Here is a 15150-nt window from a genome sequence, read left to right on the forward strand (position 1 = left end):
AGCCATAGCATACAGCCAATATTTATATAATCCATATATAATTATTCTACTCTATGCACACAGTAAGCATCGGAAAACGGCAAGGCTAGGTTACGCAATGGCTAGCAGAAGAAAAATGGAACTATGAGAGTGAGGGAATATAGAGTCTTTACCACCGACCAGAAATAAAAGGTTTTTACCATCTTACTCCTTTCCTTATCCAGTGCTTGCATCTTGAAGTTATAGTTACTTATTTTTCCAGCAATAGCAATAGGCAATACCCAGCAAAGTTGAAGTAGAATCCTATGGTAGAATCACTGATAAGAGACTGATAAGAATAGTGATTCTATTCTTCGGCTAGGTGCGCCTAGTGGACGTTAGCCTTATGAAAAAATCTACGACTTGTCTATGCAATAATCAACGTCAACTTCAATAACGTCAACATTCAAATTTCAAATGTCCGTTAGATTTCAAAATAAATCTAAATAATAAAATGCAAAGTGTTTATTAAGACATAAAAGTATCTCGTTTAATATTTATTTGTAATGAAAAAGCATTAAACCGGAGCTAATGGTTATACAAAATGAGTGGCAAGAAGTTAAGCAGTGATGAAGTGCCACAAAAGTTTATCGAATGGTTGCTGGCGATGGGATGTCCTACAGAAATGATACCTTCTATCGAAAAGATGATTGGGTTTGTTCTAATCGAATATGTACCTACCTACTATTTATGTAATACCTACTAGCTTTCGGCCGCGTCAGTTTTTTTTAAAGATGCCGTTGTAATTCCTCAAAATCCTGTCTTGAGGTCTACATTATAGATAAAACCAACATGCTCTCAATCAATCTCAAGTTTCCTAGATGCAATGATTTGAGCTTTATGTTGATATATCAGTTATCAATCAGTCAGCTTAATAGATAAATATCAGTAACACCAAGACTAGAAACTGTTTTCTAATTGAATTTCAAAAGTTTTTAGGAAGCATGTTTGTGATTTGTTGGTGCCTCAAAACAGTTTAAACAAAGAATCTATTTAGAGACACATCCTTGCTACTGTTACAGAATACTCTGTACCTGAAACCAACCGCTTTGTTTTCAGGATGTGCAGAGGGCAATACTATATGGCATGGCGCAGCCTCATGGAGCATGTTGAGGAAAAAGATGTGATTAGTCACAAGAGGCTGACAGTGTACTGTGATGACGTCAAACTGTGTCAGGAGAAGAAATTGCTTAAAGAGGTTGGTTACTTATAATATATTTTTATGTTAGTTGTTGACGATTATAGAGATATTTCTAAGTTTAAATTGCTCTTCATCACTCCTTAACTCTTTTTATAGCTCTGTTAGGAATAAAACTACACTTAAGTTACGCTTAAACATGGTACAACATAAGTTGTCCAATTTTACACTGAAGGCTCAGTAATGGCACTCCTATTAGGAGGATAGACAATATCTTATGATTGTACGAATCGCAGCCCCCACTTGCTATAGTAATCTTACTTTGAAAGTTGAAAATACTAATTATTTGTTGACCAAATTTCATGATTTTAAGTCAACGGCACTATACCTATAAATTTTAGAAATTTTTCAGGGAGGCTCTAGTCCATTGTTACCCGAACAGCTGTCCCTATGGAAGGAGCACACAGAAGTCAAAGAAATGGTAGCAGAAGCAGAGGATCGCGTCAAAAAGGCGAGAGTAGAGCTTAATGAACTTATGGATAAGGTGTCTAGAAAAGGTGAGATAATGCCAATCATTGGAAAAATTCTTCCTTTCGATTATTGATTACCTATCGGAATTGAGTTGGCTTTAGAAACCAACTGCAAGAATTAAGGGGTTGGGGTAAGTAGGAGGAGGTGCTCCTAGAGTGCACGGGCGTAGCAGATCAACGCGAACGCCATTTGGGTTCCCTGACCTCACTCCATGAAGCCCTCTGCAACCTGGGCGGTCTACTCGGCTTCTGGAGCGAGCTTGGATGACTGGAATGAAGACTTCAGTGGGGAGGGGCAATACATGCACAACAGACGGAAACGTTTAAGTGCGGAAACCAGCCCAGAGCGAAGAAGAAGAAGGGGGAGGAGGGGGGGTATGTCGTCCCATAATCCATCCTCTCTCTCCCGGGTCTTTAAACCCATGTGAAAAATGATGTCAATTCATTAACCTGTTTTGGCGTGATTGAAGGACAAACAAACACACTTTCGCATTTGTAATATTAGTAGTGATAAGCCATGTAATATGAACATGTCTATTTGTCATTGTAGTTTACCGTTATTTTTAGTTATTCAACGTAAGTCGTCGCGACAACGCATAACAGACTTGCAGCGTCGGTCGTGGCTGCTGAGTCAGGTATCCAGCGAGCTCACGACTAGGACAGCCAATCTGAAGGAGACAAGGACCATAGCTCACACTCTGTGCGATGTTGACAAAGAACAAAATGACATACAGGTGACTAAGATCCTATACATATCTAGGGAGTGTTTTTTTAGCATAGTAGTAATTATTTTAAGCATTGTAGCACACGCGGGGTATAAAACGAAAAGGTGACTGACTGACTGATCTATCAATGCACAGCTCTAACTACTAGACGGATCGGTTTGGCATGCAAATTGCTATTATGACGTAGACATTGTAACGATACTCAACTGGCATACTAAAATATTATAAAATTTTAATATGCAAAATAGTACAAAATTTTTGCTATAAATTTATCGAAATTAGGTTAGTACATATCAGCAGTAAAGTATTTCACATAAGAATATAAAGGTTCACTTTTAAGAGTTTCAATTTTAACTCATAACGCATAACGTTGGTAAACATTGGGAATCGAGGATTTACGCCGCACGGGTTATTGGGAGCGAAGACAGACAGCGATGCGCGGGGCCGCGTCGAGGCGTTGTGTGCGCGCCGCGCTGGTTAAAGCATAATAGCGCTCGGAGCGTTCATTGTTGAACTAGCGTTGCGTGCGGCATCGCGCGCGTCGGTCGAGACCGTGAGTGTGCGCGCTCGTCGTTGCGTAGTGGCGCTCATAGCGTGCTCTACTCAAACGGCGATGTGGAGATACAAAATATAATTTACTTATTGTAACTTATGTGCTGGGGCGACACATGAGGTTTATAATAAAGAATACTAATTTGAGAATGGGACCACTTTGAGTACAAGGATACATTTCTTATATTATAGGGCGATACTTTCTAAAGTCTGAGAGCGATTTATGGTTGAACTGACAATTTGGCTGCTTAGGCGGAGAAAACCGCGCGTCCCGCGGGATGTGTTTGGTGAATCTTTGCTTGAGATGGCTTTCAGTGTTATTAGTGAACTATCTGACATTCTTCTGAAGACTTCTATCACTCCGTGGTGATCGCAAACACTTACAAGGTACATAAATGCTGAAGATGGGATTAGGCCTGTGGATATAGTCTCCCTCGCTTCGGCGTTTGTATCGCAGTGCGCCTGGCTCTGTTTGGCATCTGACTATCAGTTAGATGTTAGATAGGGATAGGCCTGTAGATGCCATGGTGAGCCTTGTTCATTCTTGACAATAGTTTGCTATGTTTGAATTTGTGATTACATCGGCGTGCGTTCACACATAGTGCGAACGTATGTTAATGGGGTTGCATTCAAGTATAGTAGATGTTAAATTGAGTTGTAGGCCCATGTACTAAATCTGCAGTGAGCCTGGCTCGTCTTTAGGATTTAATTACATTGGAAACTAGAATAGGATTGGCTAGCGATGGCAGATCATACTGCTATTTCTGGTTTTGTCTTGTTCTGGTATCCTGTGTTTACTTTTGAATTATTTGCTGGTATGCGTTGGAGCGCGTTGGAAGACGCTTATGCGAAGGAGACCCAGTGCCTTTGATGCTTTGTGATTCTTATATGAAGGAGAACCTAGTATCTCGGGCTTTGTGAATCCTTTGCTGAGTTGATTCTAGCATGCTTTAATAGCTACCAATCACAGTGGGCAGGTAATGCTGCTGTTCTGTTTGTACTCTGACATGCGTTGGAATACTTAACCACCTTGTGGTGTTTACTGAATACACGCACAATATAAATGCAACATTATTATACCAATACATAAATATTGAAGGTTGGGTTAAGGCCTGTGGATATTCCCGCAGTGAGTCTGACTCTCCTTGAAACCTATTAACAGGTCTGTAGTGGGAGAGCACCACTCTAAAAATGCTGTATCAGCTATGGCTGCATCGTGGGATCATAAGAGGCACGCACCTCTTTCTAAAGTATGCTTGCATACGTTGCGCCGTTTATCAAATGATGACGTTGTGGGGGGGGGGGGGGGGGGCTACTGTTCGTTGGTATTTTATGTACTTAGTGTCATAGGATACTAAAGGAAGGCAGAAGCTCACCGTACATGGCGCGGTGGGGCTATGTACCATCATTTACTTTTTAATTCCCCAAGTAAATGATGCCATCCTTCCAAGCTTCTATCCCAAAGGGGTTAGCAGTTTGGAGCAACAAGTCTTCCAATTCGCGAACTCCGTAAAGTCGTTGGCTTGATAAACGCGGTTCAATACGTGAACGCACATTTTGAATTGCACCAGAACGGCATATGCCTTGTCAGACATACTCGAATGCCTACTTCCAATACGCGAACTCCGTAAAGTCGTTTAGGCCTGATGAACTCATTATTTCCGATACTCTAAAAGTTCTTGGTTTATTATGGACACAACATTTCAAGGGGTCTTACTGCTATACGATACACGTGCCACTTTAAGGGAATTAATTTAAACCGTAACCTTTGGAAAGATTCGAAGGAAAAATAGGGTAGAGTTTTTTAAGACCTCGTCAGTTTAGTTACAACATCTGCTAAGAAAGTTATTTTTGAAAATTCAACCCCTAAGGCTAAAATAGGGTATTTGAAATTTGTGCAGTCCACGCGGACTAAGTCGCGGGAATAAGCTAGTATATAATAATAATAATTTGAGCCTCAATAGCTCAACAGGTAAAGGAGTGGACTGAAAACCGAAAGGTCGACGGTTCAAACCCTGCCCATTGCACTATTGTCGTACCTACTCCTAGCACAAGCCTGACGCTTAGTTGGAGAGGAAAGGGAATATTAGTCATTTAACATGGCTAATATTCTTTTTTTTTATTTAATTATATTTATTATTTTCAGAACAAATTCGATAAATGTATAGCACTGCTCAGGCAGCAGAAAAGCAAATCCAGCACTCTATCACTTTCCACTCCCTTAGCGAGCTCCTCCCTTGTGTCTAACCATGACAATGAGACAACTAGCAATGAGACAGGTAAGGTCAGTTTTTTTTATTCAGATTTTATTTTATTCAGATACAAGCTAGCCCTTACTGCAATCTCACCTGGTGGTAAGTGATGATGCAGTCTAAGATGGAAGCGGGCTAACCTGTCTGTTCCACTGTAGCAGCTAAACTACTGGGCCGATTTTGATAAAATTAGGTCAATTGATTTGTAGCTATGGTCCGGGTTACATAGGCTACATTTTACACGAACAAAATCGATCTGACGGATGTTACATCCAAAAAAATGGGATTCTTAAAAAATTACTTTTGCTATCGTATCGAGTGGGATGTCAAATGAAAGAGGAATGAAAAACCGGCCAAGTGCGAGTCAGGCTCGCGCAAGGAGGGTTCAGTACTACAGTCGTATTTTTTCGACATTTTGCACGATAATTCAAAAACTATGATGTATAAAAATAAATCCTAATTATTAGTTCATGACCACAATTTAATTTAATTTTTTGTGTGATGTAACCACAAATTCACAGTTTCAGATTTTTCCCCGAATGTCTGCTATAAGACCTACCTACATGCCAAATTTCATGATTCTAGGTTAACGGGAACTACCCTGTAGGTTTCTTGACAGACCGACCGACAGACAGACAACAAAGTGCTCCTATAAGGGTTCCGTTTTTCCTTTTGAGGTACGGAACCCTAAAAAATACTGAGTTCATAAATATTAATATATGTATGAACTATTAAAATATACCAAGCGACAGAAACCCAATTTTACTATAGCTAATATTTCAGCATTTATTAAGTCGGGTTTTAGTTTTCAACTTTGTCTTGTGTTGTTACAGATGAGTATGTTAAGTCTTTCGTAAACTGTAGAGGCGGTGTTCTTTGGCCGCATTTGCTTGAAAGACAAAATGCGCTTTACTCCAGACTAACGGAGGCATATACTAAGCATGTTGATGTTGTAAATAACAGGTAACTTACCTTTATATGTAGTATATTTCTACGGCTATTCTCACGTATCCAGTCGACGTTAGCCCGACTAGTTTCGAACCCATCCGGGGTCCTTTATCTAGTAAGTCAGTACGCGCACGCGTCGCGTTTCGGACTGCGCGCCGCGCGTGCAGCTGCCCGCACAGCCCGTTGTGAGGGTGGCTGGGGTGGCTATTGCATGAGTGTGGTAAGTTACCTCACTCATGCAATAGGGATGTGTCAAATCAGTCACTTTTTATCAAACGTCAAAACGCGCGCTTGGTATGCGAGCTATGAAATACTGGAATGTGACGTCACAATCAGTTGACGTGCTTTTTTAGTTTAATCAATAATTTAAATTGGTTACTACACTTAAAACTAACAAAGGACGTGGATTTTACGTATTTTAATGATCACTGAGAAATAATTTATTTTTGATAGGAACAGATCCCTATTTATTTTATTTTTTATTTATTAGAAACCAAAAGGGCATGGGTCCCATTTCCCTTTGGTTTCTACACGGCATCGTACCGGAACGCTGAATCGCTTGGCGGCACGGCTTTGCCGGTAGGGTGGTAACTAGCTACGGTCGAAGCCTAGCCTCCCACCAGACCAGATCAGAAATTTAGAAATTATAAAATTCCAAATCCCTGCCAGGAATCGAACCCGGGACCTCTCACTAATAAGACCACAGCGCTTACCACTACGCCAGGAAGGTCGTTTTTTTTAACAGTCCGATATATTATATTCCTTCATTTGTTCCATAATAATAAAATGGTCGCTATTTCAGAACTTATAAACGATCTATATTCGGGTACACAGAAGCATTCCAATCTACATTGGCACTTGAAGCTATTAAGAATAGAGCTCATTTTCAAAGGACGCAGCAAAAGTTGGCTGCATCTATTGAAGACCTTAGCGTGAGTAAATTTTTCTAGTATTTTAATATGACATTTAAATCCTTTTCAACCTTGTTGCCTGGTAGAGATCGCTTCAAAGCGATAGGCGCGCCAATTGTATTTCTATGTGCAAACTTCTATGTGTACAGAAGACGTTTTACTTTTGTCATTCTTTTTATAATGGTGTTCAATAAAGCATATTTTCATTCATTTCAATTCATGACATAATCATAAAATTAATTATTTTGACGGTTGCCTTGCAAAAATTTTCACGTTAATTGGGTATTTGACTCCCAATTTTTTTATTACTTTATTATAAACTAGCTTATGCTCGCGACTTCGTCCGCGTGGACTATACGAATTTCAAAACCCTATTTCACCCCCTTAGGGGTTGAATTTTCAAAAATCCTTTCTTAGCAGATGCCTACATCATAATAGCTATCTGCATGCCAAATTTCAGCCCGATCCGTTCAGTAGTCTGAGCTGTGCGTTGATAGATCAGTCAGTCAGTCAGTCACCTTTTCCTTTTTTATATTTAGATTAGGCAGAGATAGCGATACAGCAGTTTGACGTCACAGCTACTAATGCCATAGTAGCTTCGTGCGGTTTCATACAAATTTTCGTCTTGCGAGAAAGGGATAGAAGACCCTCCCACTCCAAACTTAAAATGCCTGTAACTTTGTAAATCTTTGTTGGATTTAATATTTTTTTCAGTGTACGTCATTATTTTTATCCTAGTTTATAATAAAGTAATAATATTTATCAAATTCAAAAGAAGCCAAATACCCAATTTTCCTATAGAATTAGCAATACCCCTTAAACACACAATTGTGTAGTATTATTTTTCGGAACATTTTGGAAGTGCTTATCGCAAATCTAGTACTAATTCTCAGAGCAAACTTGTCAGAAAATACGATAAAATATTTTTTACAGAACTACGTAACCGAAGATGAGTTTGAACTGTTAATACTCAAAGTCCAGAGAGCCTGTAGTACAGCAAGGGTTAAGTCTCTTAAATCCTCGTTAGAAGACCTAACAGCAAGGCGCGGGGTGTTTGACTGCGGAGACGATCGTAGTCGGGCCGTCGTCGATGCGCAGGCGACGCTGGGGAACATAGCTAGTATTAACAAGGGTATTGTGAGTAATCTGGAACTTTCTATGATAGCTAGAGATAGTCCTACAGAGGAAAAAGAGCTTTATTGTTATAGTTATGAGGTACAAAGTGACTGAGTTTGCTTGAGTCAAGCTTTTACGTGCTTGACGCGTGATTGATGCGATTTTATACATTTTGCTTGACCCGACGTTCGCGTTGGCTTGATCAAGCATAGGTCATTCGCACGTCAACTGTCAGACATGGCGGACGTCGACGCTTTGTTGTGTACTCAGAACAAGGACTATTGGAAGTAGCCCTATTGTGACAATTACTGTTAGAGCGAGATAGCTAAATGCATTTAAGCTCTTATTAGAACGTGACAAAATGATTATGTTTTGTCCTTATCACCGTGGCCACTTTTTTTTGTTTGCCAAAATGTATTTGTACGTGAGATTTTGGCAAACAACGTGAAGTGAGGTTATGTTGACTCAAGTATAGTAAATATATAATTGATTCGTTTTGTTGTTTCTTGTTTTTGAAGTTATTGTGCAATGGTGGGTTGCAGTATACTAGGCTACAATAGCCGAAGGGAACGTAAAATAGACGGAATAACATTTCACAAGTAAGTACCTTTGCTTGAGCGAGAGGGACTGGGGGGGGTCACATAGGGATGAGTGACAGAGACAACGTTCTACGAAGCCGAACTCTCTTTCTAAAAGTCAATGTACAATATATCCTGCCGTCTACTTTAAAAAAAAAATTTTTGTTTTTTTTATATACTTATTAACAATTTCCCCCGATTTGGTGGTCAACTGTTTTATATTTTGCACTGTTCTATTTTATTGCAAATACAGGTAAGAGTCTCTCTATGTCTTTGTTCCTAGGTGTCTAGATCTACTACTGTAATAGAATAATAGGCCCGCAAATTGCTGATGCGCGTGGCTGCCATTTTAGTGACGTCAGCACTAGACTGAAGTTTCGAGCTGATGGTATATTTATACTTAAATATACGTCAAAATGACGTCATTTCCATGTAAATGAGACATGGTTCCAGCGCAATATCAATTTACGGGACTTATAATACGTTTGCATTTGTAGAGAAACATATATGAAAATATGTAACCTTAATTTTTTTTTCAGATAAAATCGCGGGAAGAACTCGAGAGATTGATATGGTTATCGCTCAGTACTGAACGAAAGATATACAACATCAGGGAATGTTTGCTAGCCGTGTTCACCGCCTTGTACAACAGTACAGATATATCCTACAACGCGCTAGCAACAGGTGAGATAATGGTACAGTATGCGGCAGAAAGTAATGTGCATCGACCTTTAGAAGGAGATAGCGGATTTGTAGACCATTGTCTCTGTCGTTGTGACCGACAAAACGTCATGTAGATAGAGTGACAGAGACAACGCTCTACAAAGCCGAAATGTCATTCTAAAGGCTGATGTACATTAATTTCTGCCGCGATGTAAAGTGATGTACACTTAACATCAGCTCTATAAAAACCAGCCAAGTGCGAGTCAGGCTCGCGCAAGGAGGGTTCCGTACTAGAGTCGTATTTTTCGACATTTTGCACGATAACACAAAAACTATGATGCATAAAAATAAATAAAAATTTGTTTTAGAATGCACAGAAGAAGACCTTTCATATACCCCACTTGATATAGTTATCTTACTTCGAAAATTGAAAATACTAATTATTAATTTATGACCACAATTTAATTTTTTTTTTGTGATGTGACCACAAATTCACGGTTTTCAGATTTTTTCCCAAATGTCTACTATAAGACCTACCTACCTGCCAAATTTCATGATTCTAGGTCTACGGGAAGTACCCTGTAGGTTTCTTGACAGACAGACAGACAACAAAGTGATCCTATAAGGGTTCCGTTTTTCCTTTTGAGGTACGGAACCTTACAAAAAGACTGCATCATCACTTACCACCAGTTGAGATCGCAGTCCAAGGCTAACTTGTAACGGAAAAAAATGTTGTTTCTATTTCCAGGAGTTCAGTTAGATTTCCCAACGGAATCGATACCCATTATCTGCCATTTCTACAAGAAGAAGCGAGAAAGAGACGCCAATATTAGCAACCTCAGTTTTAATTTCGATCTGTCTGATCAATCGTTTGGTGATGTACCAGGTAAGATTTTAATCAGTACCCTTATTATAAATGCGAAAGTGTCTTTGTTTGTTGGTTTATTGGTTTGTTGGTTTGTCTTTCAATCTGGCTGAGTTTGTTGTGGGCTCTTCTCAGACCTGGGCGCGTTTGGAACCCTCGTAGCTTTAGTTTTAAGTTTGCGTTATAATTATCACCACTATATCTTACAAATCTAACACCATACCAGACTATCAATAAGAGTAATTTATTACCTATTTTGAATAAATCATTTGACTTTGACTTTGACTTTGAATCACGTCGCAACAGTGCAACGGATTGATGTGATTTTTGCCTGGGTATAGATGAAGACCTGGAGAGTGACATAGGCTACTTTTTATCCCGGAAAACCAAAGAGTTCCTACGGGATTTATAAAAACCTAATTTGACGTGGACGAAGTCGCGGGCATCAGCTAGTCAGAAATACATAGTCTTTTTCTGTTTATTTCTCACTAGCTTATGCTCGCGACTTCGTCGTTGCGTGGACTACACAAATTTCAAGCCCCTGTTTCACCCACTAATGCCCGGTTTCTGAGTACTTTTATCGATAGTTTATCTATTCAATAGCGCTTTTCTTCCGATAACTCGAGGCAATGCGTTTCTGAACAACACAATGCAAGATAAACTCCGTTTAAATTTAACTGGCCAATGTGCGCCGTTTATCTATTCCATAAAGTTATTTGACGTTTCATCTGTCAGTAGGTAGTTCATGGTTTGCGTATTTTTAAATTAAAAAGTATTTTAATAGTAAGTTGTTCATTACTTTGCAAAAACTGTGTTTAGCCACTTATTTAGCATAGAAAGAAAAAAATACTTTTATTAATGAAACTAGTATTGGTGGCGAAATAAAATAATAATATACATTTCAAACTTGTTTCCTGTAACAGACCCATCTAGTGACAGAATAATGAACTGGTTATCGGTTTCATAGTTTTTGTTGTATTCAGAAACGCAAACGACGTTTATCTTATACATAACTTTATCGAATTAACTGCTAATAAGAACATAACTGACGAGTTCAGAAACCGGGCATGAGGTTTTTAATTAAGTGTTTCTATCAGTGTTTTTTTTCCAGATAATCCAACATTCGTAGATGAATTGAATGTGTATTTGAAGAAATTCTGTTTGGAGAAAAATAGAAAACTTGTACTGGATAAGTAAGTTAATACCCATAACATGCAACCAGATGTATTAGTCCCGCAAATTGCTAATGCGCGTGGCCGCCACTTTAGTGACGTCTGCACTAGACTGAAGTTTCGAGCTGATGGTTTTTTTATTTCGGCTGACGTCAAAATGACGCCATTTCGATATTAATGAGACATGGTTCCAACTTCCAGCGCAATAGCAATTTGCGGGACTTATATCTGCGATTGTGTGACCGACCAGTCCGACTGTAATACTGATAGCCTGTCTGTTTTGACTGATTGTCTGCTACTATGATACCGACAAAATGCGACTGTCGATCTGACCGACTGACTGCGATTTCTGACTGACTGACAAACTGACTGTCTGGATCATATTATTTATAGAGAGAGAGCCAGCGCTTGCTAGAACTTCGTTATTTTATAAAAGCTGAAAGTCATTAAAGTAAATATTAAAAAATTAGACTTCATACTTTGACGTAAGATTTTTTAACACCTTTATTACCTGTTATCTCCCAAAACTTCCTCCCTGTGTTGAGGACAATACGGAGAGAAATAAACTTTCAGCTTTTATAAAATAACGAAGGTCTGGCACACGCTGGCTCTTAGTCCATGAGTATCCTGTACAATAAAGAATGTAATAATATTTACTTTAATCTGCAGTGGCGAAAAGATCTGGATATTCGAAACTGTACAAGCATTGTCGTCGAGACTACTAAGGAGATGGGTGGCCGATGACGTCACAATCCTGCTGCATCCCTCCGTCCGTGTATCGCGTGCTCTGCGACACCTGCACGACGACACGCGCCTGCCGTGTCCCCCGCACCGCTCCTCTGATGACTCCTTACGATTCACCATTCCAGGTATTATCAGAAATCTCCTTCATCGTTCTATGTTCCTGGTACTTTTACGGTTGTCAACCTAACAGCTGCACTCAGAGTCGCTTAATCGTTACTTAAGTTTAGTTCAAATGAGACAGAGCTATATCTCTCACATAAATTAGAGTATTTAAACTAATTAATAGAGAGAAAATACCTATGGTTTTACCATGTATTTTTTGAAACAGAAAATGGCGGCGCTAGTTCATAGTATCAGCTAATCAGCTGTCATAACAAAAGATTAGGTTATATTTTATTTACAAGAAAAACAAGTACTTACGCTGGCACAGCAAATGGCAGATTGTGCCAAAACCCTGTTTTTATAATTATGTTGAAATGTAGTGTTGTCTCTTACACACTTATGAAAATTTTGATAAGCTTGAGCTAGTTTCCGATCCGCTATTTTCTATAAGACATTAGGGCAACTCTTTATATCTCTATGTTGTTCAACACACACAAGAACAAAGGGGACATTTGATGGCAACGTTAGTTCCGATTTTCGCCACGCGCCAAAAGAGCCTTGTCGCACTGTATCTCTTTTAGAACGTCGATTTGTAATATTTACTGTCACTGTCATGTACAGTACGCGGCAGAAAATAATGTACATCGGCCTTTGACATTTCGGCTTTGTAGAGCGTTGTGTCAGTCACTCATACCTATATGACGTTTTGTCGGTCTCAATGACAGAGACAATGCTCTATAAATCCGCTATCTCCTTCTAAAGCTCGATGTACATTATTTTCCTCCGCGTACTGTAGCTATATCAGTATAAAAAATTATGACACTCAGTAGACTAGCCGGCAAAAAATATTGTACATCGGCCTTTAGAATGACATTTCGACTTTGTAGAGCGTTGTCTCTGGCACTCATACCTATATGACGTCTTGTCGGTATCAATGTCAGAGACAATGCTCTACAAAACCGCTACCTATTTCTAGAGGTCGATGTACATTATTTTCTGGCGCGTACTGTAAAGTTCACTCGTCTTCGTTAATTGCAAGAACTGTATCCCAAGAAAGTTCCCACCATTATGTGAATGAAAGAGAATCACAACCCTCAGTGGATTACTGACTTACTATACTTCCATACTAATACTATAAATGCGAAAGTGTGTCTGACTGTCTGTCCGTCTGTCTGTCTGTCTGCTAGCTTTTCACGGCCCATCCGTTCAACCGATTTTGATGGGTACAGAGATAGCTTGCATCCCAGGGAAGGAGTAAGGACATTGGCTACTTTTCATCCTGGAAGTCGCGGGCATGAGCTAGTGAGTAAATACGACGCAGAGAACATGTTGTAGTAACAAAAATATCCTTTCAGATTTAACGGCCATAACGAATCACGAGGCAGATACAGTAGACAAAATGAAGAAAAGCATCACAGAAAATCTGAACTTGCTTAAGAAAGTCCACAAAAAACTAGATGCTTGCGAGGAAAACTTGCACTTTTGGTCCAAACACCAGCTCAAGACGTTTATTTCTACCAAAAGGACGATAGATGGCAAGACGTACAAAGAATACGAAGCGCTATATATAGAGAAATTGAATTATTGGTAACTGATCCACCCGGCTTCACTCAGATGAAATTTAATATACCTTGTATATACATAAGCGGTGGGCGATACATTCGAATAACAATTGGACAATCGAAAAACAATCGATTGTTTTCGATTGTTCAATTGTTAGAAAGCGCGCTGGTCTGGGACGGATGAATCAAAAATCGAATGCAATTGCTTAGTTGATTAAGATTTTCGATTTATTCGTTCCAGACCATGTGCTCCACATTCGTAGACTTACTAATAAGAATAACAATTGAATTTAATAACGATTGATTGTTTTTGTGAAGACGAATAAATCGACAATACTCTTTATAACATCAGTATAGATAATGGTTGTACCAAACTGGAACGGGATACTTAGTTTTTAGGGTTCCATACCTCAAAAGGAAAAAAAGAATGGTTATAGGATCAATTTGTTGTCTGTCTGTCGTGTCTGTCAAGAAAACCTACAGGGTACTTCCCGTTGACCTAGAATCATGAAATTTGGTAGGTACGTAGGTCTTATAGCTCAAGTAAAGGAAAAATTCGGAAACCGTCAATTTGTGGTTACATCACAATAAAAATGTGTTCATGAACAAATTAGTTTACTAAATTGCATATAGATGGCGCAGTCAGACTTTACCTTGCAGTGTTCTACATAACAGAGGTATATCTTGTACGCTGGTACGAAACCCTTCGTGTGCGAGTCCGACTCGCACTTGACCGTTTTTTTAATTTGGTGACTGCTGGTTGGATCAGTGCGGCGATAGGTTGATGATGATGATGAAGAATGAAATAAAAGTTTGAAACAAGTAGGTATGCTGTTTTTTTTCATATACCTTTCTTACGACATAAATAGGCAAGTGGGGGAGGTATGCCGTATGGGGTGGTCAGAGAAAGGAAGGAGGTGCAGGGGAAGATAGGGGGCAGTGGGAAGAGATGGGAGAGGTGGGGAGATGTCGCGGAGTTGGGAGAGGGTTTACTGGTTATTATTAGCAATTGCGCCTTACTTTTGGTGTGCTTTTAGTAAATGTAATAAAACAATACCATATTTGCCAAAATCTAAAGTTAGGTTAGAACATAAATAAGTAGTCATGCGTGCCTAGCCACAGGCCGGGCACTTAGGTTCTATTGGTTAACATACCTAACTTAATCAAACCTAGCTATTTTGAGGTATTTTCCTACTACTCCCTCGTATCTACCGTCTCCCCTCCCCCTCCACACACCTCTCCCCGTCTCTACATCTCCCCCAGAGCCTCCTCCC

At 39.4% G+C, this 15150-nt stretch overlaps 1 protein-coding gene across 1 annotated transcript; it reads left to right on the forward strand.

The window, feature by feature from the left end:
* Positions 1 to 424: 424 nt before the first annotated feature.
* On the forward strand, positions 425 to 14701 carry LOC117983584 (uncharacterized). The gene is made up of 13 exons (XM_034970177.2): positions 425 to 672; positions 1078 to 1216; positions 1569 to 1713; positions 2254 to 2420; positions 5110 to 5242; positions 6049 to 6178; positions 6966 to 7095; positions 8008 to 8211; positions 9308 to 9452; positions 10180 to 10317; positions 11408 to 11489; positions 12138 to 12337; positions 13670 to 14701. The coding sequence occupies exons 1-13, from the start codon at positions 563 to 565 to the stop codon at positions 13903 to 13905; spliced, it is 1959 nt and encodes a 652-aa protein (XP_034826068.1). The 5' UTR covers positions 425 to 562; the 3' UTR covers positions 13906 to 14701.
* Positions 14702 to 15150: the final 449 nt, after the last annotated feature.

Source organism: Maniola hyperantus, chromosome 7 (assembly GCF_902806685.2).
Source record: "Maniola hyperantus chromosome 7, iAphHyp1.2, whole genome shotgun sequence".
Taxonomy (NCBI): domain Eukaryota; kingdom Metazoa; phylum Arthropoda; class Insecta; order Lepidoptera; family Nymphalidae; genus Maniola; species Maniola hyperantus.

Bases quoted from the DNA above. Each gene is read 5' to 3' on its own strand.
- LOC117983584 (XM_034970177.2), top strand. From the start codon at position 563: ATGAGTGGCAAGAAGTTAAGCAGTGATGAAGTGCCACAAAAGTTTATC. The intron at 2,421-5,109 runs GTGACTAAGATC...TATTATTTTCAG, and splicing joins AAGAACAAAATGACATACAG to AACAAATTCGATAAATGTAT. The intron at 10,318-11,407 runs GTAAGATTTTAA...TTTTTTTTCCAG, and splicing joins ATCGTTTGGTGATGTACCAG to ATAATCCAACATTCGTAGAT.